A 26,316-nucleotide genomic window follows, 5' to 3' on the forward strand; every position below is an offset into this window, starting at 1 on the left:
TTGCTTTGGATGCTGGATCTGACCTACATTTTCCGGATTAGTAACCAGGTTAAAGTTTTTGGAGCAGATCTCATTTCCAAGCAACTATAAGGCCTATCTGAACCAAACTTGCATGGATGATGCATCAAGGGACGAACAATCTCAAAACTTGCTTCGGATGCTGGATTTGACTTACATTTTCTGGATGAGTGACTAGTTTTAAGTTTTCAGATAAGTCTATTCCCAAGTAACTGCAAGCCCTATCAGACCAAAATTGCATAAATGTTGCATCTAGGGATGCACACTCCTAGATTATTAGTTTAGTGTGGGACTTTGCCTTACTGAAAGACAACATTCATTGAGGTGAGCTCTGTAATCTCTGATTACCTATGTTTATACTCTAAAAGATGCTGTTGTGTAATTGGTTTGATTAGGAACAATAACTGCACAAAATTAGGTTTTATGGATCAAATATGTAAATCTGTAAGGTCTTAATTTTCATCTCTAGTTAAATTTCAGCATTCTGTTGTTTTTATTATCAGTTATGTGTATGTTCCTATCTTGCCTGCACCATTGGTTGAAGTCCTGAACACACCCACTCCATTCATAGCAGGAGTGCATTCATCCCTAGCTGAAGACACTGCTGATCTGGTAGGTCGAGTAAAAATGAAAATGCTAGATAAACGCTGTATATCTATAATTTCATTTTAGTGTGTTCAAAATTTAGTGTAGTTTAGATCATTGACTAATTAGTACAGTTATGAATGAGTGTTGTGTTTGCATTCATCAAACATATCAAAGATCACAAGTATCAAGTATTGGTACAATATAAAGAATCATAAGGTGCTAAAATGTGTATCCCACCTCAGCAAATACTTTTGTTATACCTTTAAAAATTTGTTCCTATATAAATCAATACTAATAAAAGTCTAACATTTCCCATGTCTTTCTGAGCGAGCATAAAAAAATCGATGTTTGACCGCAGAGTGAGATATTGGACCTGTCGATGAGATGTTGGACCGCTTACATCACATAATGGGCGGGGTCAGCCAAATCTCATTTGCAATTGTTTTGATGTTCGATATACATGTATGTCCAAAAAAAAATAATAATAAAATAAATAAATAAAAGGTATAACAAAACATTTATTGACTGTGTTCTCGGGTAAAATGTGTTTTGTCGACCCCTCGAACCAAACTGTTTGCCTTTGGCCTAACGGCCTCAGGCAAACAGTTTGGTTCTTGGGTCTGACAAAACGCATGTTGCTCTTGAACCCAGTCAATAAATATATAATATAATCACAGATAATCACAGATGTTGCCACCTCAGTCACGTGCAACATTTCATGCGTTACGTGTACTGGAGTTAGTCCTATTTTTGTTGCAAAAGCCTCCAGAAATTAAAATATATGTACCAAGTGTTCAGCAAGCTATGAGATGAAATTTATTATCCATGTTGCACTGAATTAAATCTGATGATTAGATCGTTAATTTTTTAATTTGTACTCATTTTAATCAGGTGGATGTGATCATTGTTGATCTTGATGGAGGAAGTGTCCACATACCAGAATGTGTCAATCTCCCGACGTTACCTGAACCCATGGTGTCCCGAGCAAAGAAAGCCCTCACCATGGTAACCAACTAATTACTCTCTGTAGCAGTGTGGTGACATAGCTTCTTAGCTTGAAAGAATGGAATGTTTGTTTTTTCCTGTAAAGTCACATCTGCTGACATGCATTTAATTTCTGTGATTTTCTTACTCTGCAGTGTTTATATACTTGTGGATAGAAAAGTTTATCTAGATATATGTTTGTGCACACAACTTTTATTTTCCATATTTCTTTACAGTTAGTATAACTAGGAAAATTTTATTTTCTTCAATATTCTGAAAACATTGGTTTAAAAAATGTCCATTTATTTATAAAGCAATATTTGATGATTCTTAAATAAAAGAATTGAAGTGGAATTGAAATGTTCCAATGACTTGGGTTTCAGATAGATATAGATTCCATTTCTTCATTTACTTGGTCAGAAATGGTAAGACAAGGATTTCTTTTTTCAGCTCTAAAACTTTTAAAAACTGATAATCTTTTGCTTGAAATCATGGAATGCATTGATAGCTGTTAAAATGGGTTGCCTTATGTGAGTTGACAAAACATGGAGAGTTGTCATCTTTGAAAGAAAAAAACCCCACTCCAACTCAACTGTCATTTGCAAGCAATTTATTCTATCTTGGCAAATAATTGAGATGGCTATAGCATGAATATATTTCTATGTCCCTTCAGACAAAGAAAACTAAATATTCACCCTGATAATTCATCATTCTCCCCATCAAGAGCAATCAGAATTTCATGTACTAACAGTAAGAAGCTACTCTAAACATGTGGTTTTGCTATAAGTGCAAAACAAAAGACTGTCTTTCAATGACATCATTCATCAGTATTTCAGTAACAATTGGACATTATTTTTGAGTTCCAAAAAAACTATACAGCAATTTAACTAAACATGTTCATAGCAGAAATCTTTTGCCATACTTCATTTGTCAGCCTCAGATTTGCAAATGGTATTTTTTTTTTTTTTTTAAAAAAAGGAATTGTATTTTTTTTTTCAGCATACATGTATATTGAAAGTTACATAAATGTTCTTCTTAAACCAGGTGATGAACTCTGATCTCCTGATGGCAGACTATGCATTTCCTCCTCCATCCCCGAAAAAACCTCCCTCACTCGAGCAAAAGGTCTGTCATTTATACTGAAATCTTGTACATTTATGAATTACCTAATGACATGCATATATAATAGATTTATTTGTTTTGAAGTTACATGATTTCTTAATGGAAATTTCAATTTTCTTGACAGTTGCTATGACAAGGACAAAGAAAGAAAAAAAAACCCATAAGCAATCTATGCAGTTTTGATTGGATGCTTTTTTTGCAGCTCTATATTGTTTTATTTTAGGATAAAGAAATTCGTGCAATATTTATTCGTTTTTTTGCTGAGCTCCTAACTGGATACAGATCTTGTCTGACCGTGATTAGGATACACCCAGAACCTTTTATCACCTTCCATAAGGTAGGAAGAAAAGATACCGGGAAAAATTGTCAGTTCTAAGATACAGCTTTGTTTGGCAGTCATGTGTAATTGTAAGGAGATAAAAATTTTGACATTTCTGGAAAAAGAAAATTCATGCTCATTGCTTGCAATACAAATTTTTGGAATTAAATTTACAAAACCCGAAATTTTGGGTTATTGGAATTAAGGACCCTCGAGCTCTATACACTAGAGGAAAAGATTTTTTGGACATTGAGAAAATTATAGTATGTAAAGGTATAAATATTGAGCTTATCTATCACATTTTCAACATAGGGTACCTTGCATTTACCCCCAGGAAAAATGTTCAAAGACAATGAAGTACTGATGAACAGAAATCATTGTTGTTTACCTAAGTGGGCAAAATGCCTGCAAATGAAGTGTTCAGTCTATTCATCTTAGCATATTAAAATTTTATGAATGCTTGATTTGATCACAAATGAAGATATAAACTGTACATTTCAATTTATTTTATTTTGATCAAAGGGCAGATTACTCTATCTGCATAAAAGTATCACAAAATCAGAACTCTTTAGTGTGCAGTGTATAGAGGGCTCTTAAGAGAGTGGAAATGTATTTATATTATAAATATAATTAGACTTTGAATGGGTGTATTTTATTGTGTTCATTAGGCAAACTTCCTGGGACACAGAGGAATGGTGGATGATGAATTCCTTGTGCGAGTCCTGGAAGGAATGGGATTTGGTACATTTGTAGCTGAAAGAGGAACTCCTTACAGAACCTGTGATATTTTTGATGAGGTAAGTTTGGCTCAAGTATACATTTTTAAAGTTATTTTGATCATACTTTGTGACCAGTCATTATTTCTCTATATTGATTGCTGTTCTGAAAAGGGGGGAAGCAATTCATATAATTGTGTACATGTTTGTTGTTAGGTAATATCAATATTATAAGGAGTACTGGATTTTACTTGTGTTTTTTTTTATAGGTCTATGCAAATATACATGATCAGCTGACAGAAGAATCAGCTGACTCGGAGAAGATTATGGAGCATATTAAAGATCTAGCCAAGCAACTTAATACCAATGTAAGAAAATTTATCGTAGAATCAGGCTTATGTTTTTTGTTCTCTTTGCTGTAAACATTCATGTACATAGAATTGTCCCTTTTTCAATTTTAAGTCAGTAATGCAATTGTGAATTAGTCCACTCATTTACAATTTTCAATTTCTTCAAATGTTTCATGAAGATAAATACAGTGCACAATGTACATGTGTGTTTCTGAGGTATCCATACATAGAAATTAAGAGGGCAGATCTACTGCTAAAATAAGTTCACCTTTGAATTAAGAATGTGATATTATATTAAAACTACATCAAAATATTTTGTTTGGAAGTAAATATACATATAATTTACAATGTTAATATATTTAGAAGGGTATTGTTAGTTCTAACAGAATTTGTTAGGTAATAATTTACAATTTTGATACTGTATCTTACTCCTTAGGAGAACCCCAATCCCCAGCCCTATGTACAGAAAGTTCCCAAACCAACAGATGGGGCATACTCGAGGATTCATCAGACACCATTTCCTTTGCTCGACAGTGAGCCTGTACACAAAATCTTAAAGGAGGGAATAGAAAAACAAAACCCAAAGTAAGCTCTGTAGGAATGTATAATCTAATGAAACATAATTCAGCATCACACAAAGTCACAAAAATGATCAATGTTTTAGGTGCTTTTGAAAGCACTTACATGTAACTATTTAAAATGATATGTAAAAATACTTATAAGATCATCGTATACTGTAAGTCGTTTCAATTCCACATTGTTAAAATTTCATAATTTCTCAAAAAGTACCAATCGAGATGCTTTTTAATTTCATGCTGCAAGAAATTAATTTAAATTTCGTATAAGCATTTAAACGTTTTTTAAAAACCAATTATAGCATTCACTATGGGTTTAATATCATGGAAAAATGATGAATCGCGAACATAGTGAAATTAAAACCATTGTGATTATTTGCCAATGTACAGTATAATAGTGTTTCTGATCGAGGAAATTTGGAGATTTAGCTACATTTATTATTCATGTATTGTTAATCATTATGATAATGCTTTGATGTTTTCCCTGAAATGTTTGACAGAATGGCTGTGCGACCTAACCAGGTGAGGATCGTTCCCATGGGAACACCAATCACAGCACTTGTAGACAGACAGAGAATGATGGACAACAATGCAAGACGACTCGAAGTTCTCCGTAACTGCATTAATTTTGTATTTGACAACAAAATCTCTGATGCAAGAATTGTAAGTGCAAAATATCTGTAAATTTTGACAGTATTATTATGAATAAAATATGCTTAAGTCTTCATTCAGAATCCAATCCAGAAAAAAAGAACTTATTGATTTTATTATATATAGCTACACATATCTTAAGATTCAGATTAATGTACTTGAATATTCAGATCTTCCCTGCTGTATTACGAGCATTAAAGAGTCGCGTGACTCGCCTGGCCTTGACCCAGGAGTTGAGTTATCACATCAGGTCTAACAGAGCTGTCCTTGAGCACCAGCAGTTTGACCTTGTGGTCAAACTCCTCAACTGTTGTCTACAGAATGACTCCAGCATGGATGAAAATGGAGTGGCAGCAGCCATTTTACCTCTGGCTACAACCTTTTGTAGGGTAAGGGTCTACATCCACTGGAGTGAGTAGGGATGTACTGTATGCTAAAGATTCTGTTAGAGATTTTGATTTCACCAAAAAGATCTGATTAAGATTACTTTCTGATTCTGATCTCCCTTTATTCCTTAGACATTTTTATCCCACTTAACTTACAATTGTATTCCTAAACATTACATACTGTTAAGTACTTACATCCCAATACACATTCTGCAATGCAAAAATATTGTAACATTCCTTTATAGAGCCAAATGTACCTATAATTAAAAAGATTTTTGAGTGAATGTGCTGTTTTCCTGAATGATATTTTGAATAAAATAGATTCTATATTTGCTTCATGCTTACAGAAACTGTGCACAGGGATCATCCAGTTTGCATACACCTGTGTACAAGAACATGCTGTGTGGCAGAACATGCAATTCTGGGAGGCAGCTTTTTACCAGGACGTACAGAAACAGATCCAGCAGTTGTACGCACCTCACTACGAGGAAAATAATGTCAAAGATAAAAAGCATGATAGCTTTCTTGGATCACCCACACATAAAGTAGGTACCTTGTCAAAATAGAGATGTCAAAATATGTATATAGTACATGTACAGTCGAACCTTGTAATACTCAATGGGACTGAGAAAAAAAAAATTAAAGATATCTGAGGATTCGAGATATCCAGAGTAAAAATACTTAAAGAATAAGGGGTTGGGACTTCCAAATCACTTTGACATATTCATGTTGTTCGCAATATCATTGTTCGAGATACCAAAGTTCAACTGTATTTAAAAATGTGTTTGAATTAAAAGCTCATTGAATTAAATCTCATTCTACTTCTTTTAATTTGTATTGGAAATTAGAATTGCACACAGAGCTTTTTAGCTCACCTCAACGAAGTCGAGATGAGCTTATGCTATACCCCCGGCGTCGGCGTTAGCGTCGGCGTCCCCAGTTAAAGTTTTAGGAGCAAGTCCATTCCCAAGTAACTATAAGCCCTACCTGGACCAAACTTGCATGGATGATGCATCTAGGGATGGACACTACCACACTTGCTTCGGATGCTGGATCTGACCTAGATTTTCCAGATGAGTGACCAGGTTAAAGTTTTTGAAGCAAGTCCATTCCCAAGTAACTATAAGGTCTACCTGGACCAAACTTGCATGGATGATGCATCTAGGGATGGACACTACCACACTTGCTTCGGATGCTGGATCTGACCTAGATTTTCCAGATGAGTGACCAGGTTAAAGTTTTAGGAGCAAGTCCATTCCCAAGTAACTAGAAGGTCTACCTTGAACAAACTTGCATGGATGATGCATCTAGGGATGGACACTACCACACTTGCTTCGGATGCTGGATTTGACCTAGATTTTCCAGTTGAGTGACCAGGTTAAATTTTTTGGAGCAGGTCCATTCCCAAGTAACTATAAGCCCTACCTTGACCAAACTTGCATGGATGATGCATCTAGGGATGGACACTACTACACTTGCTTTGGATGCTGGATCTGACCTAGATTTTCCAGATGAGCGACCAGGTTAAAGTTTTTGGAGCAGGTCCATTCCCAAGTAACTATTAGCCCTAACTGGACCAAACTTGCATGGATGATGCATCTAGGGATGGACACTACCACACTTGCTTCGGATGCTGGATCCGATCTAGATTTTCCAGTTGAGTGACCAGGTTAAAGTTTTTGGAGCAGGTCCATTCCCAAGTAACTAGAAGGTCTACCTTGAACAAACTTGCATGGATGATGCATCTAGGGATGGACACTACCACACTTGCTTCGGATGCTGGATCTGACCTAGATTTTCCAGATGAGTGACCAGGTTAAAGTTTTTGGAGCAGGTCCATTCCCAAGTAACTATAAGCCCTACCTGGACCAAACTTGCATGGATGATGCATCTAGGGATGGACACTACCACACTTGCTTCGGATGCTGGATCTGACCTAGATTTTCCAGATGAGCGACCAGGTTAAATTTTTTGGAGCAGGTCCATTCCCAAGTAACTATAAGCTCTACCTTGAACAAACTTGCATGGATGATGCATCTAGGGATGGACACTACCACACTTGCTTCGGATGCTGGATCTGACCTAGATTTTCCAGTTGAGTGACCAGGTTAAAGTTTTTGGAGCAAGTCCATTCCCAAGTAACTATAAGCCCTACCTGGACCAAACTTGCATGGATGATGCATCTAGGGATGGACACTACCACACTTGCTTCGGATGCTGGATCTGACCTAGATTTTCCAGATGAGCGACCAGGTTAAATTTTTTGGAGCAGGTCCATTCCCAAGTAACTATAAGCTCTACCTTGAACAAACTTGCATGGATGATGCATCTAGGGATGGACACTACCACACTTGCTTCGGATGCTTGATTCGACCTAGATTTTCCACATGAGTGAATTTAGCCATATTTTAACCAAATTAGCATGGATGATGTAGCTAGGGATGGTCACTTCCAGACTTGCTTTGGATTCTGAATCTGACCTACATTTTCCAGATGAGTGAGCAGGATAATTTTTTTGGAGTAGCTACATAACATTATGGCCTGTTATGATTAAACTTGCATAGATGGTGCATCTAAGGATGAAAACTTCCAGACTTACTTTGGATGTTGGAACTGACCAAAATTTTCTTGATTAGTAAACATTTTTTGAACAGGTCTATTTCCAAGTAACTATAAGTTGTACTTAAACCAAACTTGCATGGACATTGATCTTGGGATGTACACTAAATTAAAAAAAATATGACGTGAAATTTGCCTTACTTAAAGATAACATTCGTCGAGGTGAGCTTCGTAATCTTTGATTACCTATGTTTTAATTATCAAACACAGGTTAACTTGTTTTAAGCATTATTTATAGAGATTGATATGGTCTCTTTTTTTCAGAATAGTGAGTTGAACATCAGTAAGAACTGCAGTAATGGAGGTAGTGTTACTCCAGAGAGAAGATCCAGTTATAGGGGCAGGGAGATAGGGGCACTGGAAATAGCTGCTGAACAGGTAATACTCATGTACATTTACACCTGGATGTCTCAGACTTAATGGGGGAAAAAATTTCACAATATTTAAAAATTCACAATATGGGCATGACCAGCAACTTTCTTTGGCATTTTATATTTTGACAACATCATAGATGCCAAAGATCAAAAAGTGTGTTCTGTGCCTTTATTGACTGGTTATGCATTACTTTCAATATACATGTACAATGTAGTGAAAAAATGTGTTGCCAATTCTTGTTCTCCAAAAATGAATAATCATTTGAATTAAATGATTTAATGGCTGTGAAACTTGACAACTGTTAAAATCTGCAAAGAAGTGTGAAATATATATAGGATATGTAATTGATTTTTCAGTTGAGGACCTGGTCGACACTGAGCGATGAGAAGAAAGAGGAGCTGATCAGTAATGAGGAGTCCACAGTTTACAGTCAGGCCATACACTACGCCAACAGGATGGTGTACATGAAGGTGCCACTGGAGACTCAGAAGAGCATCAAACCCCTGTCTCCTGACTGGGATAGCACAAGTAACAGCAACATTGCCTCCAGGTAAGGACCAAGTCCATTACTGTAGATAGAAATCTCTGATCGCACAAGTAACAGCAACATTGCATCCAGGTAAGGACCAAGTCCATTACTGTAGATAGAAATCTCTGATAGCACAAGTAACAGCAACATTGCCTCCAGGTAAGGACCAAGTCCATGACTGTAGATAGAAATCTCTGATAGCACAAGTAACAGCAACATTGCCTCCAGGTAAGGACCAAGTCCATTACTGTAGATAGAAATCTCTGATAGCACAAGTAACAGCAACATTGCCTCCAGGTAAGGACCAAGTCCATGACTATAGACAGAAATCTCTGATCGCACAAGTAACAGCAACATTGCCTCCAGGTAAGGACCAAGTCCATGACTAGAGATAGAAATCTCTGATAGCACAAGAAACAGCAACATTGCCTCCAGGTAAGGACCAAGTCCATGACTGTAGATAGAAATCTCTGATAGCACAAGAAACAGCAACATTGCCTCCAGGTAAGGACCAAGTCCATGACTATAGACAGAAATCTCTGATCGCACAAGTAACAGCAACATTGCCTCCAGGTTAGGACCAAGTCCATTACCATAGATAGAAATCTCTGATAGCACAAGTAACAGCAACATTGCCTCCAGGTAAGGACCAAGTCCATTACTATAGACAGAAATCTCTGAAGGAGCTCAGTCTGGTAGAGTCGGTAAATAAGATCAAGTTGTAGAAGTTTATGTATTAAACGGTTAAAGGCTAAATGTACATGAACATGAAATGACATGAAATTTTACTGTATAACAGGAATTTTTATTGACCATCTAATTTTGGCATCATTAGTGATGGTCTTGGCAATGCTGAAAATATATGTTGATAATAATTCAACAACAAATAATGTCCCTGATATTATAAAGAACTTTCCATAAAATGACTAATATTTAATCACACTAATTAGAAATGGTCACTTTTAGAATAAAATTGCTAAATTTGCTGGTTGCTGAAATAGTTTGTTATAAGGTATTTCCTTATACCATAATTCTCTATATCCACACAAGAAAGTGTTATGGTATTAGGGATCAGTAAAAAGATATATAACTTCTTTATAACCAAGATTTCCTTATATATGAGTCACATAAGCTGATTTTACTGTACTTGTATATTGCACTTTTATACAGCATTTATAAGGATCAGTATAGATTAACCAGATTTAACTTTTGGCTTTATGAATCTTTTTCAGCCTGGCAGATAGTGAGAGTATAGATGCCGAGAGTGGGTACGATGAGATGGAGATATCAGATGTTGGTACCAGTGTTATTAAGTTTGTGACTCGCTTTGTGGATAAGGTCTGTAATGACAGTCGAGTGACCCCAGAGCACATTAAGTCCCTCCATCAGATGATCCCGGGGGTGGTGGCCATGCACATAGAGACCTTGGAGGCAGTTAACAGGGAAAGCAAAAGATTACCTCCCATTCAGAAGGTAAAACTTGATTCTGCCAGTATTTGTCAAATATGTATTTCTAGCGTAAACTATGTGTACATGTACATAAAAAAGTAAATTTTTTATGGTTTAACTATGAGTAAGTTGATAAGATTGTATTAACTTCTGAATAAAAACTACTTGATTTTGATATTGTATTAGTATACTGAACCTCCTATTAGATTTAAAATAAAAATTTTAGAATTTCAACTTAAAATTACCAAATCATTATTAAAAAACAAGACATTTAATCAACTTAATACTCTCATTTCAGCCCAAAATCTTGAAGCCCACTCTGTTACCAGGAGAGGAGGTGGTGATGGATGGTTTGAGAGTGTACCTCCTCCCTGACGGTCGCGAGGAGGGACTGGGAGGAAACATGGGAGGTCCTACACTACTGCCAGCAGAGGGCGCTATATTCCTCACAAACTACAGAATCATATTCAAAGGAACTCCATGTGATCCACTTGGTAAAATTCATGTTTTATCCTTTTCAGTTTTCGACTGAAGTATCATATCATAGTTTTCACAAAATACCAACTGAATTGTCTTTAAAAATCATAGATATTAAGCTTTTATCATAGTTTTTGATGTTTAAAGGGTATGTACAGTATAAAGAATTATTTTACAGCATGTGAGCAGATAGTAATTCGTTCTTTCCCAATCTCCACACTTACGAAAGAGAAACAAGTCAAATTACAGTACACTCCACACATAGATCAGCTCCCAAAGGAGGGACTACAGCTGAGGTCCTGTATATTTCAGGTAGTATCATTTTCACAGGGACTAAGTGAAGCAGCTACTGTAACTGTACAAAATTACTGCTTTTTACAATTTTTTCATCACCTGCGGTGTAATGAATGCAGCTAATAACTAACTCATGTTTTCAACTTACATTTAAAAGAGAAATATCAGATGTTGTTGATATATTTATTAATGTGTATATAACAGTTGATGAAGATAGCATTTGATGAAGAAGTGATCCCAGACGATCTAGAGGCATTCCGTAAACTGTCTACAAAATATCGCAGTCCAACTACTGTTTTCATGACGTTTGCTTTCGTTGGACAAGCCATACCTCAACCTAGTACCATGCTGAAACCAGTAGAAAAGAATGCTTCTCTCAAGTATGTGAACAACTGTGTACATTAAGCTCAATGTGTTTGAAATAATTTTGAATTTATTTAGGTCATGTAATTGCATATGAGTGATATTACAGAAATTTTGCAAAGAAGACAATCATGAAAACTGCCAGAAAAGCAGGGATTGCTAAACAGAAGCCACCTAAGCGGAAATATGTGCTGCCTACTCCTCCTATGGGTCGGCGAAGCATGTCCCCGCGGTCGTCTGCTGGGTCAGACAGTGAATCTGACAGACCTGTTAGTGAGGCCATGGATGATCTCTCCAGTATGTTAGTCTTACAAGTTCTGGTTTTAGATAGTTGCTTGTTTAAGTACCCATAGAATTCTAAAATTACTTTATTTAATGTATGTCTTAATAATAATAAAAATTAAATTATTAGTGTAAATGGTTTGAGTCATAAATACTGTATTTCAAACACTAAATATGCAGAGTTGATATTCTTTTATATTTTTTGTTGAAATTGCAACTTAAAGTTAATTCCTTTGAAAGGGCAATTTAAACAGAACCTTAAGAAGCACTTCAAGCAACAAGATTATCTGTATTACTTGTCAGTTTGTAAACTTTACAGTTATAGATGAGGGAGAATTCAATCGGAGTTGGTTATCTGACCCCAAGGTCATAGAAAGGTTAATGGAGAGACCAGGTTACCAGGATTATGTCCGGCAGGGATTCGGGGATCCTTCTGACTCCACAGTTACAGGGAAATCCACAGAAAAATTCAGAATCTCCACAGTCAACTCAAACTTCTCAGTATCTAAAAGGTATGAGTAGATATAGGTTTAACTAAAAAACTTCTCATTGTCAAAAAGGTATGGGTATCTGTTGATCTAATTTACGCTTCTCAGAGTCAAAAAGGTATGTGTATCTATTGAACTTGTATACAGCAAAGTGGACTGAGTAAGAATTTTTAGATTTTCTTTAAAATGACGTTTCACAAGATGATTTTTTTCTGTTTCAGTTACCCTGCATTGTTGGTTGTTCCTGCCAACTTTCCCGATGATAGCATAAGAAAGTTTGCTAGGACACATAGACAGTACAGGTAAAGAGAACATAGGAAATTTAAAACTGAACATGGTGTCCTCTTTAGATATATGCTAATTATTTAACACTTTGTGATTCTTCAGGTCTTTAAAAGTTTGTCCATGTTCAAATTATGAATAGCGCCTTAAAGTAATTCAACTACTCTTTTTTTCCTTTTTCAATAATTCAGATTTCCTGTGGTAACGTGGCGACATTCTCGTACTAAGGCCTTGTTGTTACGGGCCAGTGGTTTTCATGGTCGTGGTCTGATGGGGATGCTTAAGTCAGATCCTGCAACAGGTTTGATTTACCAATAAAAGTTTAATTGTACACCGACTGTAAACTGTTACATGTAATAATCTAAATTTTTACCTCTTAATCTTTACACAACTGAACACTGATTGATTTGCCAGGATCTGTTTCATAGGAAGTAATATCCAGATCTGAAGCAACTACATATACAACATACACATGTATATGAAACAAATACTAGTAGATGTACAGTGTATGTACCTACTTCCCCTTTCAAGCAAACTTTATGAAAATCTGTAAATAGACTTACATGTATATTTGGAACAATTTTGAATTGCTTATGCAGGACCGAAAACCAATCCTTCTTAGCCTAAAGAAATGTTTTGTAACTTAAATATGATTTCAATCTAAATATGAGCCATATGGGAGTGTTCTCATTACATTTGCTTTCTGTCCATTAGGTACGTCTACAGGCGAGATCTCAGCATCACTTCAGCAGGAGCGATACTTTTCATGTATCGTGTCCGCCACTCCTAACAGTATGAGATCATACAAACCTTCTTATAGTGACTCACTCACGAGTCTAGACTCACTAATGTTGACTGGAGTCCAGGAGTCTTTACTAGTCCCAGAAACACCAGAGGTGGTGCGGCGGTCTCACCCTGCCGCCACGGGGAGCCTGCGCAACATCAATAACCCCAAATCCTCATGTAAGTTTCTTACCTTATCTTTGAATTTACTGGCTACAATAGTTACACATTTACTGCTATTTACAAATACACGTGTACCTGAATATATACAAATGTAAATATTGGTAGACATGTATTCCTTTGTTTGACTTTATTTATTACATGAACTTTCCACAGCAGTGATTTGAGTATACATGTACATATCACTGCCATGGCTGGTTCCATAAACAAAACAAAGGTTATTTTTTTCCAAAACATAAACATCCTTAATGTAATTCAGAAGTACTAATATACAATTTGTTGACCTGGTTATTACAAATTTTTATCTACAAGTATGTAGTTTATGAAACATTGGATTACTGTTTTGATATTTCTGCTCAAATATATGAGTTAGGAATCTGCACGTACCTACTCCTTATATATAATCTGTTCTTAGATCTCATATGATGTTAAAATAATAAATAAGTTAGATTGGTTAGCAAATATTTATTGCATTTGATTCTCATAACCTTAGATTATATGGTTAAAATATAGTTAAACCTTTTCAGGGGGGAGGGGACAAAAGTTTTGACAAGTTTTCATATTCCAAATAAAATACCAGATAGTATTACATTTTCAAAGCTTTTCTGTAGAAGGGTCAATATTTTTTGCAGTAGTTTTAGTGCTGGTGCATGTGTTTGCAACCTTGTATACATTGAAAAGAAGCCAAAAAATACATTAACAATGAAAAATCTAATCCCTAATTTTTATTTGCCTTCATGGCAGTGAAAGCAGGTAAGATAAATCTCATGGGTACTCTACTCCTAGCTGTATATTAATATTCTCAGTTCATAAGCTTTAGTTGTGGCTTCTTCTGAGGTTTAGTTTTTGGCCTTTATTTTGTCTCCTCAGTTATTTACAAATATTTACATTTGCAAATGTTTTCCCTTGTATAACATTTTTTGAGCAAGGCGTATTTAAGTCTGTGTATAAAAAGGTTCATCATCTGACAATAAATTCATTGTTTAGTCATAAACGATCAGCGTAATTTCATAGTAATGTCATAAATGGTTGACGTGTTCAACACATTTAATTATGTCGTTGAGGTTTGAAAAAAATAATTTCATGGTTTTAAAACTAAAGTACCCAAATATTTGTTTAAAATCAGTCACAAATGTATATATAAGTAATAAGGCATCATTTTGAAACTTTTATCGGGATGTAAATACTGGTTGCTACATGATCACATGACCAACCCATATTTACATCCTGATAAAAGTTTTAAAATGTTACCTTATGTCTTAATTATGTCACAGCTCACATGTGTAAAAGGCTCAGGTGACTTTTCTGATTGAAGTTTGTGTATGCAGTGTCTATCTAGCTCATTATTTGACCATCTATCTGTAAATTCTCACATTTTCAGTCTCTTTTCCAGAACTACTGGGTCGATTTTTACCAAACTTATCACTATCAAGAGGAAAAAAAAGTACATGTATGTGTACATTCATTTGTGTTCAATTTTTGACCCCATGGGCAAAAATGGGGCCACATTAGGGGTCAAAGCTTAATATATGAGTGAATAGAAAAGATTCTTTGAAAATGTTGTCATATTAAGTAAAGTAAAGCTTCATTTCTCATATTAAGCTGAAAGCATCATATTCAAGTTTCTTTAAGTGATAGCAGCTTGAGTAGGAATAGGACCACAGCTCATAGATTCATGGGTATTAATAGAAATTTTTATACCCTCTCAAGAACAAGACTACAATTTATAAACTTGATATGAAGCCTCAGTCAATATATATTTTAAATTTAAATTGATGAAAAATGGAGTTTAATTTTGTGACCACAATCAGCTTGTTCATTTGTTGAAAATGTTGCACAGGTGAGCACTGTGGCTTAAGGGCCTCTTGTATTGATAGATCACATGTTTATTTTTAGAATCTTAAATTGATCTGACATTCTGACAATAGCTTCTCCAAAATATCTCTAGCTTTCAAAAAAAAAAATAATTCAGAAAAATCTGAAAATCATAATCTTAGGAAAAAGATTTTATGCTCATCTGTTCATTACTTGTGTCTTTCTTCCTATTAAAGTAATATAGTCATTTATGTGACTCAATTGTTAAACTAGTACTTACTGTTTTAATCATATGTAATATAATACTTCAATGTATCTTGTCTATTTTTTGAACTGTTGAAAATTATGTTCAATTCAGGCACACATTTCTGCACCCAAATTTTGATACATGTACTGTACCATTATATATCCTATATTCTGGATGGTGTTTAATTTTTTTAAATACAGACTGTACATGTATTAGTATGCCTTTGGTAGACAAGTTTCATTGTGTTATAGTAGATTGGACCAAAAGCTATTTGTAATTTTATCTATTTTGCATCAGCAATTAACCTTCTAGCTACATGTATTAAGTAAATGAAACAAAAATTATAAAATGAATTTTAAATGCTTCAATAAATTTTATAAATGCTGATTAACATATATTATTAATTACATGGAAAAAAATGTCACCTTTATTAGTAATAAAAAGGAAGGCTGAGGGATATGTCCTGTCTTTTTAGAATGTTTTTATTTATTTATTTACTAATTGAAATACAAACCAATGGCATACAAACAAATAAATGCAGAATAGAAAAAAATACAAATATAGCAGTACATTCCCGACAGTAGTTTATGCATTTACAATTGACACATAATTTTGTTTATGGAATGCTGTATGAGTTAGTTCCCTTTGAACCTCAGTTGAGTTTTTTTTTTTTTTGACTCACTGTTCACTGTTGTTTTGTCAGCTAATCGTGAATCAGTCTACTCCATTGCCGAATCTAACCCGGTCACTGGCAGAAGCAGCCTATTTTTACGGGCTGTCAACATGTTTCGGCCGGGTGGGGCTAAAAGCTCCCCCGAACGTAGGTTTATTTTTTATTTTCACATTGGCATGGTTGTGCATTTTGCATTTCATCACTGACTTTATTGAGCTATTGGCTCAATCATTTGTTTGGGTTGAAATTACATACAGTATCTACATTCACCAACTTTTTTTTTAATGTTTTAAACTTGAAATACCGGTATTAGGGCAATTTGCTAATTAATGTTTTAATCTTTCATTTATTGTTTCCTCTTAAATTGTGATGATTAATAGATTATAACATGCACAGATGATAATGATTTATCAATGAATAATGGTGAGTAATAAATTTTGTCATACATATAGATGAGTAATAAGGTTTCAGATTTTTTTCCAAGAAAAAATTAGATTTGTTTGACCTTAAATAAATCATACAGTTTGCAAATAAATTTCATTATATTATTTTATACAAAAAAATCATGCAAGTTTTAAATTCACTCATTTCAGATGCATGTGCCACACTAAAATTAGCATGTTTTTTTAAATTTATCATTGCAAAGAATACTTTTAATCTTTCCTTTATTTGCACATTTAAATTTTTATTTCTTTTCAAGAAGGCAATTTTTGCTTCTTGACCAAAAGCAACTTTACAATCTAGCAGACAAGCTATTAACATGATAAAGCATTAGGCATATGTTTTCCCTCAATCAAACTCAGAAATAAATTCTTTAACTTCTTTTCATGCGTGTGTATATTTTTCACATTGTAACATTGCTGCACTTAAATGTGCACAAATGGACCTTATGGGTCCAAGTGTGGTTTTAAAATCACACTACAAATGGTCAAGTACATATTTATCACTTATATTTTGCACTGTTTGGTGTACTTTTCAGTTTTGACTTTACCACGTCGGACTCGAACATTGAGGAACGCTTGGCCAAGTATATAAAACTGTATATTATGAATGTTGCATGTATGATCCAGGTCATGCATTGCTGTGTCACCACCAGGTGGCAGTGTATGGTGTCGTTAGTAGGGTACACCGTACAAGCACTTTATGATGTTTTCTGAAGTTTTTTAACACAATTTAGTTTGATTGCATTCAAGTTTTTATTAACTGATTCTTGGATTTTTTTAAAAGTTGTGTGAAAACTCATAAAGTACTGGCAAATAATCAAAGCTGCAATAAGATACTGCATTTTCACATAGTCAAACCATTTATTATTGGCTTCAGATGCTCATGTATTTTGCTTACAGCTTGTGCAATGCTAGCAATAGCTTGACTTGGATTCAGTACATGTCTATAAAATAATACAAATGGGTCCCACAATTGAATGAAGTAGTGAAAGTAAAGAAGTAGGAGACGTCTTAAGTGAAACATATTTCTGTCTTTGTAATGAATGCCAATGTGGTATGAAATCAACCATAAAATAGAACCCTGTTGGTGTCTTAGAGTGATAATTAGCTGGTGTCTAGTAATTTGGGGTGACTGAATGGGACAGAAGAATGTTGTCATATGTGAGATTATTAGAAACTCTTTGTAAGATAATAATGGGAAGAAGATACTATTTATCTTCTCAACATTTTTAGATCTCTGCTATGTTTTGCCTGCTGTCTTGTCTCACTGTACCTTATTATACTTTTCCTTTATTGCATTATAGTTTAATTTTCATACATTTATATGGAAGAGAATGGGTCATTAAAATAGATGGAGTTTTTTAAATACATTTTTAAGAAAGAAAACCTAGTAGAAAGAAAAAGTCACCAGATTGACTTTCTTTAGAAGTGATAACTTTGACTAACAGTTCTATAAGCAGTGTACTATTTACTCTATTGTACCATTTTCTCCAGATCTTAAAATGTTGAAGGATGTAGATATAAAATAACAATTACTAATTTCCATGCATTATATTGCATATGGTTTTAAATTTATGAGAAACTTAAAATATTTCAAACATAATTATTCATTTCTAATAAACTATTTTACTATTTTAAAAAGACAATCAAATACAGCTAAAGATTTTATTTGATGCATAAAGAAATATTATAAGACTTGCATACACACTGTGAAATCACTGCAGTTTGTCATGTAATTAGGTTGCTTTCCAATAAGAAATGCTTGTGAATTAAATTATTAGCTCTGAATGTTTAAATTTAATGTTTGAAGATTACATGATGAAGAAATAGAATTCTTACGACTAATAAATTTTAAAATGTAAAAACAATCAGTGTAACAAAATAATGAAATCCCCAAATCTTCTCCCCTGACAAAAGTGATTTCATGGTGTTGACATTTACTGAGGACTGATTGACAAAATTCTTGTTGTAGCATTTTCCCGCATTGGCAGTATACGTGAAAAGCCTCGAATGAATTCTAACAGTGCCACTCTGGATTCAACCGCTATGTTACACCAAAATGGAGGGGTCAACGAGAGGTCAGATCTACTTCAAAGCTCGGTCCAGGGTCTGAAACGTGTGGCCCTCTATGTCCTTGGAGAAAAGGCTCAGATGAAGGTAAAGCTTTAACGGAATCATCAATGTCAAGATACACTTTAAGATATTAAAGGGATTAAAAAATTTTGGAATGAACTACATATATTATGATATTTAGGAATTCACATTAATATACCATTGTTTAAGGGAATTCAATCTGTGTTCATATCAAAATTACTGCCGTCCTCTCTACAAAGACAAGTCGGTGATGGATCATTTGCATTAAAATGTGGCATAATCACTCAATTCTTTTATTTGACTGTGTATATGATTTTACAGGGAATCAAGGCGGAATCCTTTCCTAAGTGTGATTTTATCCCTGTGGAATTTTATGAGGTCAGACATGTCAAGGCCAGCTTTAAGAAGTTGATGAGAGCTTGTGTACCTAGTGCGCCCCTCCCAGCAGAAACGGGCTTTCTCAAGCTTGTTGAAGAATCAGAATGGCTGTTACAGGTAAAACAAGGAATGGCCCCTTACACAATTAGATCATTTATTACTGTAACTTAGATTTCAGCAATCAGAAATATAATGCACTGGTTAGTGCTTTTTAGACTTCAAATGTACCTATTCTATTACTGTATATGGAAGTTTTGCATTTTATTAGCCATTCTCTGTAAGCATTTAAACTCTTATATAGGGAGTGTGGCACGCTAGGTCTTGGATTTTTATGAAACTTGGCACACATTCCTATATTGATGTATGAAACTAAAATTCATAATAAAATGGTTGCTATGGTCAATGGTTATCATGGCAACCAACATACATTTTTCAGGGCCTAAAAAACGCTAAATTTTGATGAAAAATGATCCTTTTGGACTGATTAAAAGTCTTTAATAGAACAAGTTATTTACATGACTTTATCTTTTTGCCAAAATACATCATTTTTATAGTTCTTTAGATTATTTCCACCATTTGAGTAACTTTACCTCATACAAAAAATATCCCCCGTTTTTAAGAAGGATTTTTCTGGGGAAAAATTGTAGATTTTAGGCTCTTTTGAAAAGCCTGAATTTTGCGGACATTTGGGAAAAAATAAATACATTGGTCTGAAAGTCCATATATAGTTCTAATAGAAACTGCAAAGACACACTTGGTATTCATACTTTGTTTTCATGTTACCATGGTTACAAATTTAAGAAGTCCAGGCAAGGGCAATGGGTATCTACCATCAGTTTCCATATAAATACCTGAGTATTTTATTATGGATTAAAACCAAATTTAAATATGTGGTACACAATAGCAAAAACAAAGAGAAAAATCAATTTTCATGACAAAAGGTCAAAGGTCAAGGTCAAATTGGCTCGATTAAGATGGAAATTTATGGAAACTAAGCACATTTTTTTCTGTGTCATAACTAATACTTGTGTTTTATACAACATAATTATGAAGAAACAAATTACAATTCTGGTGTACAATAACTAGCATCACATGAATTGGTAAATACAGACAGAAGGTCAAAGTTCAAGGTCACAATGGTATATAAAATTTGCCTTTTTGTCCCCCACTTTCACTGAAAGTAGGGATATTAATTTGGGTCTGTCTTTCCATCCATCCGTCCTTCCATCAGTCTGTCTTTCTATAACACTTTCTTTCGGTGCGATGTCTCGAGAAGCCTTTAAGCCTTTCCAATGAAATTTTACATAACAACTCCCTGTGGCCTAAGAAAGACCTCCATTGATTTTAAAGTCAAAGGTCAAGGTCATGAATTCATAAATTCTGTCTTGTTCTAACACTTAATTTCCGCACGATTTCTCAAGAAGCCTTCAAGCTTTTTCAATGAAACTTTATACCACAACTCCATATGGCATAAGGCATACCCCTATTGATTTCGAGGTCAAAAGGTCAAAGGTCAAGGTGAAAAATTTATACATTCTGTTTGTGTGTAAAACTTTCATTTCCGAGCGATATCTCAAGAAGGTTTTAAGCTTTTGCAATTAAATTTTATATCATAACTTTCTGTGGACCCGCCCGCCCCTCTTAAAGTGTCCTGTCCCCCCACTTTCACCACCCTCTAACCCCCATCCCTCTAGATCCATACATGCTCAAACAGGGGACAAAGATTCTTTGAATTAGCTTGTTAGTATAGCATTTATACTCAGATTTTGTGAATGTCGTATCCTGTTTTATATACAACGTATTTTTATAAATTACTGAAACTGGTATTACATTCTCACCTTTAGCTTGATGCATAATGTGAAAATGCTATTAGAATGTTTTTTAAGGTCATTTATTGATAAAAAAGGTATCCAAATCAAAATATTGAAAGCCTATACACTTATCATATTGAGTGACTTGTGCTACATGCAAGTGTTGTTTTTGCAGACTAAGTCCTTCTTCTAAAATTTTTTAACCCTTCCATTTCAACATTGCGCTTTTCCAGTGGCAGTCAAAATGTGTTTTCCTGTGACTTTTTACGGAGAAGTTGAAAGAAAAAGCCTAAATCCATTTTACTTTGCAATATTGTTCTTAAAAAAATTAGAGAGATTGGTGATAATTCAACCCAAATATGCCTGGATTTACGTAATAGATCTGCTATTTCCAAAATTTAATCAATAATAATCTGTTTTAAAAAGCTGCTGGACCTGTTCGGATTATCTGTTTTTGTGCTTTCTTGAATTTGTGTCTGTTGCTAAGTTTGAGTTCAACTTGGTTGGTAAGCTTGATGGAATCGTACACCTTATGGTGTGTAATGTAAACATAATTTCTCAACTTAAGTCTCTGAAATTGTTGATAATAAATTATCTAACCCTGCCTTCTTCCTACAGTTTTCATTTTTTAAAAAAATGAATATGATAAAGTAACAAATGACCAGGGCTTACTTCACCCCTTCCAGAAACCATGTAAAAGCACTTACCCCACATAAATTGGTAAGAGTCATTTATGAGAAAAATTCGGATCCCTTGTAAAACGTTAAGATGCATTATTCAGAAATATGAATCAAAACCGTTCATCATAAGTGATTAACCCCACCTTGCCCCCATTCCCGAGGAATAGATTTTTTGTGTTCAATTTTACGATTTTCTTTTTTTGGTAGAAAAAGGGGGTGTACTTGTCAGAAATTTATAATTTATATTTTCATAATTCATAAGATACAACTAGACAGATTTAATATTAATTTTACTGCTATAAGGTTCAATCAAAATGTATCTTAGTCTAGAGAAATGATAAACCATTAACTTTAAATATGATTCAGACAATTTGTAGTTCTATGTACCCCCCCCCCCCCCCCCCCCATTGAAAGTATAATTTTGACTGTTTGACAGGAATAAAACAAAACATCTTTATTATTGGCCTAAACAATTTTTTTATTCTTTTTTTTTTTTAAAGGATAAAGACCTTTCCCATAAAGAAAATTCCTGGATCAGCAACATTATCAATTTCTTTATAAATGTTTTCAAAATCATTAAATAAAAAGTCCAAATCTGAAATATACACACATAACTGTTTTCAAAATCATTAAATAAAAAGTCCAAATCTGAAATATACACACATAACTTTTCTCTCTTTTTTGTGATACAGATCAAGGCAAACAGTAGGAGGAATTAAAAAGATTGAGTTTTCTGTTACGTTCCTCACTAAAACAGGGTTTTTAGATGTAAATTTTTTTTCTACAATAATGTTGCTTGCCTAAAATTAAATATCCGATTAATTATGAACTTCTTTGAGCCATTAGTACATACAAACTCTATTTTAAAGGGGGTGGGGGTGGGGGGGGGGGCAGGCACATGTTTCAGTAATGATTTTTTAAAGCCAATTTTGAGCCATTAGTACATACAAACTCTATTTTAAAAGGGGGGGGGGGGGGGCAGGCACATGTTTCAGTAATGATTTTTTAAAGCCAATATAGTATGATAAAAAATACTTATTATACTAATATTATTACCGAAACAAGTACCTGTGGGTGGGGGTGGGGGTTGTAGCACATATCAAGGATAGATTATTTATTAAATTTTCCTGTCAGTCGAGGTCAGATTATTTTTTTTCAACATTAATTTTCAAGAAAAGATTATTAGTTTCTAAAATATGTCACCTCCTCAACCCGTATCAAATGGTCGTTCCTTTAATGACAGGCATCAACTTTCATCACATCATTCAGTATAAACTTGATTCACCTGTACATGTAGTATGATGTACTTTGTTGTTGCCAAGCCTATTTTTATCCAACTTTCAACTTCCAGTTTTGTACAATCAATTTCAATCATGTAAATGTAGCTCGACTTTAATTATCTAGGTAAAATCAATAGCTTAGTTCTCTCACATTATAATTCAGTTTTGTTTAAAAAAAAAAACACTTGCTTTCCAAAGCTGTATTCATTATTTCATGTGTAAATCACTCTGACTGAGACACTGTACCTCTTCTTATAACCAATTCAATATAATTTCTAATATCTCAAGTTATCTTTCATCCCCATTTTGAAAATCCTAAGACCTCGAGGCTTATAGCTGGCTTCAATATCATGAATGTGTATATATATATACAGAGCTGATTTCCTGTATAGGCCAACCATGTGGTCTTGTACATTTCGCCATTATTCACACATCAAAATTACTCTTTTGCATGCAGGAAAAATAAATAAAATTTATATACACATTTAATAAACAGAAAAAAAACTTGATTTTACTTGAAATCCAGGATATATGTTGACAACATAAACAATATCCATTCAGTTTTGTCCAATGATTTTTTTATCTCTCACACTAAAGAGCTCACAATTATCAAAAGGAGATAATTCAATTTTTAAATGAATGTCAGTTGTTTTAATCATAGATTTCTCATATTTATAGACTGAATACCAACGTTTTTGAATGCCTTTTAAAATTAGATGTCATATTTCTTATTTCTGTGAGTAACATGAATTGAAGTAGCCGCATTTCATTAAATAACATCCCCAAAAATTGCACTTTTTCAGAAAAAATCAACTTTAGACACCGTTTCCATGGTAACTACTCAACATTCATATGATCTAACACTATTTTTTGGAGTAGTTTATGAGGTGGTAAATTCCAGCCAAATTTGAAAAAAATCTGTGACTATGCGTGCCACAAGTTTAAGTGGTTACAGAGAATGGCTATTATTTAGCCCATTTTGCATGTGTTATAGGTAGGTACTACAAAACGGGGCAAATTCACAATGACAGAGTTATCTCCTTTCTAACAATGAATTTAAAATAGGCTGAATAGTTTGCCATTGTGATAGGGTGAAAATAACTCTGAATGAAAATTACCCTGTATACAGTGGTGTATTCTTGCACAGGTAGAGTTTCAAGTACTTTGAATGCAGAAAATTAAAGTGCCATTTTATTTCTACATCAGAACAATGAAGTACAATTGATAATAATTATACTAGCATATGGGGTTATAAGACCAGTGTTTATCATCTCAGATCCAGAATATCATGCAGTTGGCTGGAGCTACGGAAGACCTGCTGGATGTACAGGGATCTTCTGTGATGCTTTGTCTGGAGGATGGCTGGGACTGCACCACACAGGTACGCAGTGTTAATAATGGAATTATTTCATGTACTAACACTTAGGTTAGATTCAAAGATTGGAATAAAAATTCACAATAAAATTAATATTTGAGTAGACACTTACCCAAAAGGACCGGTATCACTAACATGTCTTACAGCATTCTTTTATGAACATATTATTTGTAAAAAAAGAAGGAGGAGATGGGTGGTTCAAGTCAGTTTTTTTGGCTTTCTCTGATTTTGAAATTCATCGGAATGTAAGGTCTCATCTAAAGTTATGTTTTATTATAAGTTATTTGACATACTGCTAGTGAGAGTATTCTCTTTATCATGGAATGCCCAGAATTCCCTTTCTATGTACAGGTGGTGTCTGTGGCTCAGCTGCTCTTGGATCCATACTACCGCACCATTGAAGGATTCAAGTGTCTGGTGGAAAAAGAGTGGTTGTCATTTGGTCATCGCTTCACTCACCGTAGCAACCAGACAATAGCCAATCATGCTAGTGGGTTTGCCCCACTGTTTCTACAGTTTCTGGATGTAGTCCATCAGGTGAATTGCTTCTTACAGTTAATTACATCATACAGTTTTACAATTACATAATTGCAGTTTCTGAATGTTATCCATCTGGTGAATTCCTTCTTTTCTCTTGAATAAATTTGTGGCCAAGTTTAATGATTTAAATCTTTAAAATAGTTCTGTAAAACAGTTTATGATCTAAAAAAGAAGGACAAGTACACTGTAATGGTAACAGATTACCGGTACATGTAATTTGTTATCTTTGTACAGATCCACCACCAGTTCCCATTGTCTTTCGAGTTTAACCAGTTCTTCCTGAGATTTTTAGCTTACCACTATGTGTCCAATCGATTCCGAACGTTCATGATGGACAATGAATATGAGCGCGTGGAGGCAGGCTGGCTAATGGAAGACAGGAGGTCATCCAAGATCAACCATGAACAAGCAGATCTGGATGGTGAGTACAATGAATGAATAATTAACATGGTTTCAGTATATACAATATATTCTGAGCGCTGTTGACTGAGGCTTTGTTAATTTTATGATAATTAATAGGAATAGGAATTTTTTCTTATGTGTGCTTGTTTGACTTTTGTATTAAATCCAACTGTTAAAATATGACTTTTATTTTGTAGGTGGATTTGCCACAAGACACCAGTCTCATCAGGGAGCTTCTATTTGGGACTACATAGAAAAACATCATCGTAAATCCACTCTGTTCATGAACTTTTATTATAGCCCCTCAGACCAAGACGTAGTCCTGCGTCCTTACTCTAATATCTCCAATTTAAGGATCTGGGACTACTTTCTAAATGAAGATCTCGCTCATGGTCCAGCCTATGAGATTGAGACAACTAACAAAGAAATCCAGATGAGTGAGGAGGAGAAAACTGACAGCTCCGGACAACCACTCATGCGGAAAATTGTCAATGGCTGTCATGACAATGTGTTCATGCAGCAACCTAACGTGTTCAGGCAAAAGCTTCAGGTACAGGACTAGCAATCTGCTTTCAAAATGTTTTATGTGTACAGGATAAGAAGACTGTAGTTTAGGATGTTTTAGCTCTACTGGTCAAAGACTAGAAGAGCTTTTGCAATGGTAAGGTGTCCCCTGTCTCTCTCTCTCTTCTACAGATTTCGTTTCATTTCAACAGAACTCTGTACACAGGAAGACTACAACAAGATA

At 34.5% G+C, this 26,316-nt stretch overlaps 2 protein-coding genes across 6 annotated transcripts in view; one reads left to right on the forward strand and one right to left on the reverse strand.

The window, feature by feature from the left end:
• LOC133191131 (RNA cytidine acetyltransferase-like) overlaps positions 1-26,316 on the reverse strand; it is a 298,447-nt gene that overhangs the window by 181,755 nt on the left and 90,376 nt on the right. The gene's annotated exons all lie outside the window — the stretch shown is intronic.
• The window catches only part of LOC133191066 (myotubularin-related protein 13-like), a 49,907-nt gene that overhangs the window by 18,387 nt on the left and 5,204 nt on the right, over positions 1-26,316 (forward strand). The window contains exons 7-36 of one of the 5 annotated variants that reach the window (XM_061326748.1): positions 522-630; positions 1,498-1,611; positions 1,974-2,015; positions 2,635-2,715; positions 2,936-3,049; positions 3,700-3,828; positions 4,017-4,115; positions 4,534-4,682; positions 5,173-5,335; positions 5,494-5,712; positions 6,057-6,254; positions 8,593-8,706; positions 9,060-9,253; positions 10,465-10,705; positions 10,980-11,175; positions 11,337-11,470; positions 11,657-11,832; positions 11,925-12,112; positions 12,417-12,609; positions 12,807-12,887; positions 13,059-13,168; positions 13,582-13,830; positions 16,596-16,712; positions 17,545-17,592; positions 18,981-19,165; positions 19,424-19,597; positions 24,528-24,632; positions 24,978-25,163; positions 25,401-25,587; positions 25,766-26,118. In XM_061326748.1, the coding sequence (XP_061182732.1) occupies positions 522-630; positions 1,498-1,611; positions 1,974-2,015; positions 2,635-2,715; positions 2,936-3,049; positions 3,700-3,828; positions 4,017-4,115; positions 4,534-4,682; positions 5,173-5,335; positions 5,494-5,712; positions 6,057-6,254; positions 8,593-8,706; positions 9,060-9,253; positions 10,465-10,705; positions 10,980-11,175; positions 11,337-11,470; positions 11,657-11,832; positions 11,925-12,112; positions 12,417-12,609; positions 12,807-12,887; positions 13,059-13,168; positions 13,582-13,830; positions 16,596-16,712; positions 17,545-17,592; positions 18,981-19,165; positions 19,424-19,597; positions 24,528-24,632; positions 24,978-25,163; positions 25,401-25,587; positions 25,766-26,118 (4,648 nt within the window). The remainder of the gene's footprint in view (positions 1-521; positions 631-1,497; positions 1,612-1,973; positions 2,016-2,634; positions 2,716-2,935; positions 3,050-3,699; positions 3,829-4,016; positions 4,116-4,533; positions 4,683-5,172; positions 5,336-5,493; positions 5,713-6,056; positions 6,255-8,592; positions 8,707-9,059; positions 9,254-10,464; positions 10,706-10,979; positions 11,176-11,336; positions 11,471-11,656; positions 11,833-11,924; positions 12,113-12,416; positions 12,610-12,806; positions 12,888-13,058; positions 13,169-13,581; positions 13,831-16,595; positions 16,713-17,544; positions 17,593-18,980; positions 19,166-19,423; positions 19,598-24,527; positions 24,633-24,977; positions 25,164-25,400; positions 25,588-25,765; positions 26,119-26,316) is intronic. The other 4 variants (XM_061326765.1, XM_061326772.1, XM_061326757.1 and 1 more) reach the window with 4 other exon arrangements.

The sequence above is a fragment of the Saccostrea echinata genome, unplaced genomic scaffold (assembly GCF_033153115.1).
Source record: "Saccostrea echinata isolate AGI-Se365-2 ecotype Australia unplaced genomic scaffold, CSIRO_AGI_Sech_v1 ptg000001l, whole genome shotgun sequence".
NCBI classification, from domain to species: domain Eukaryota; kingdom Metazoa; phylum Mollusca; class Bivalvia; order Ostreida; family Ostreidae; genus Saccostrea; species Saccostrea echinata.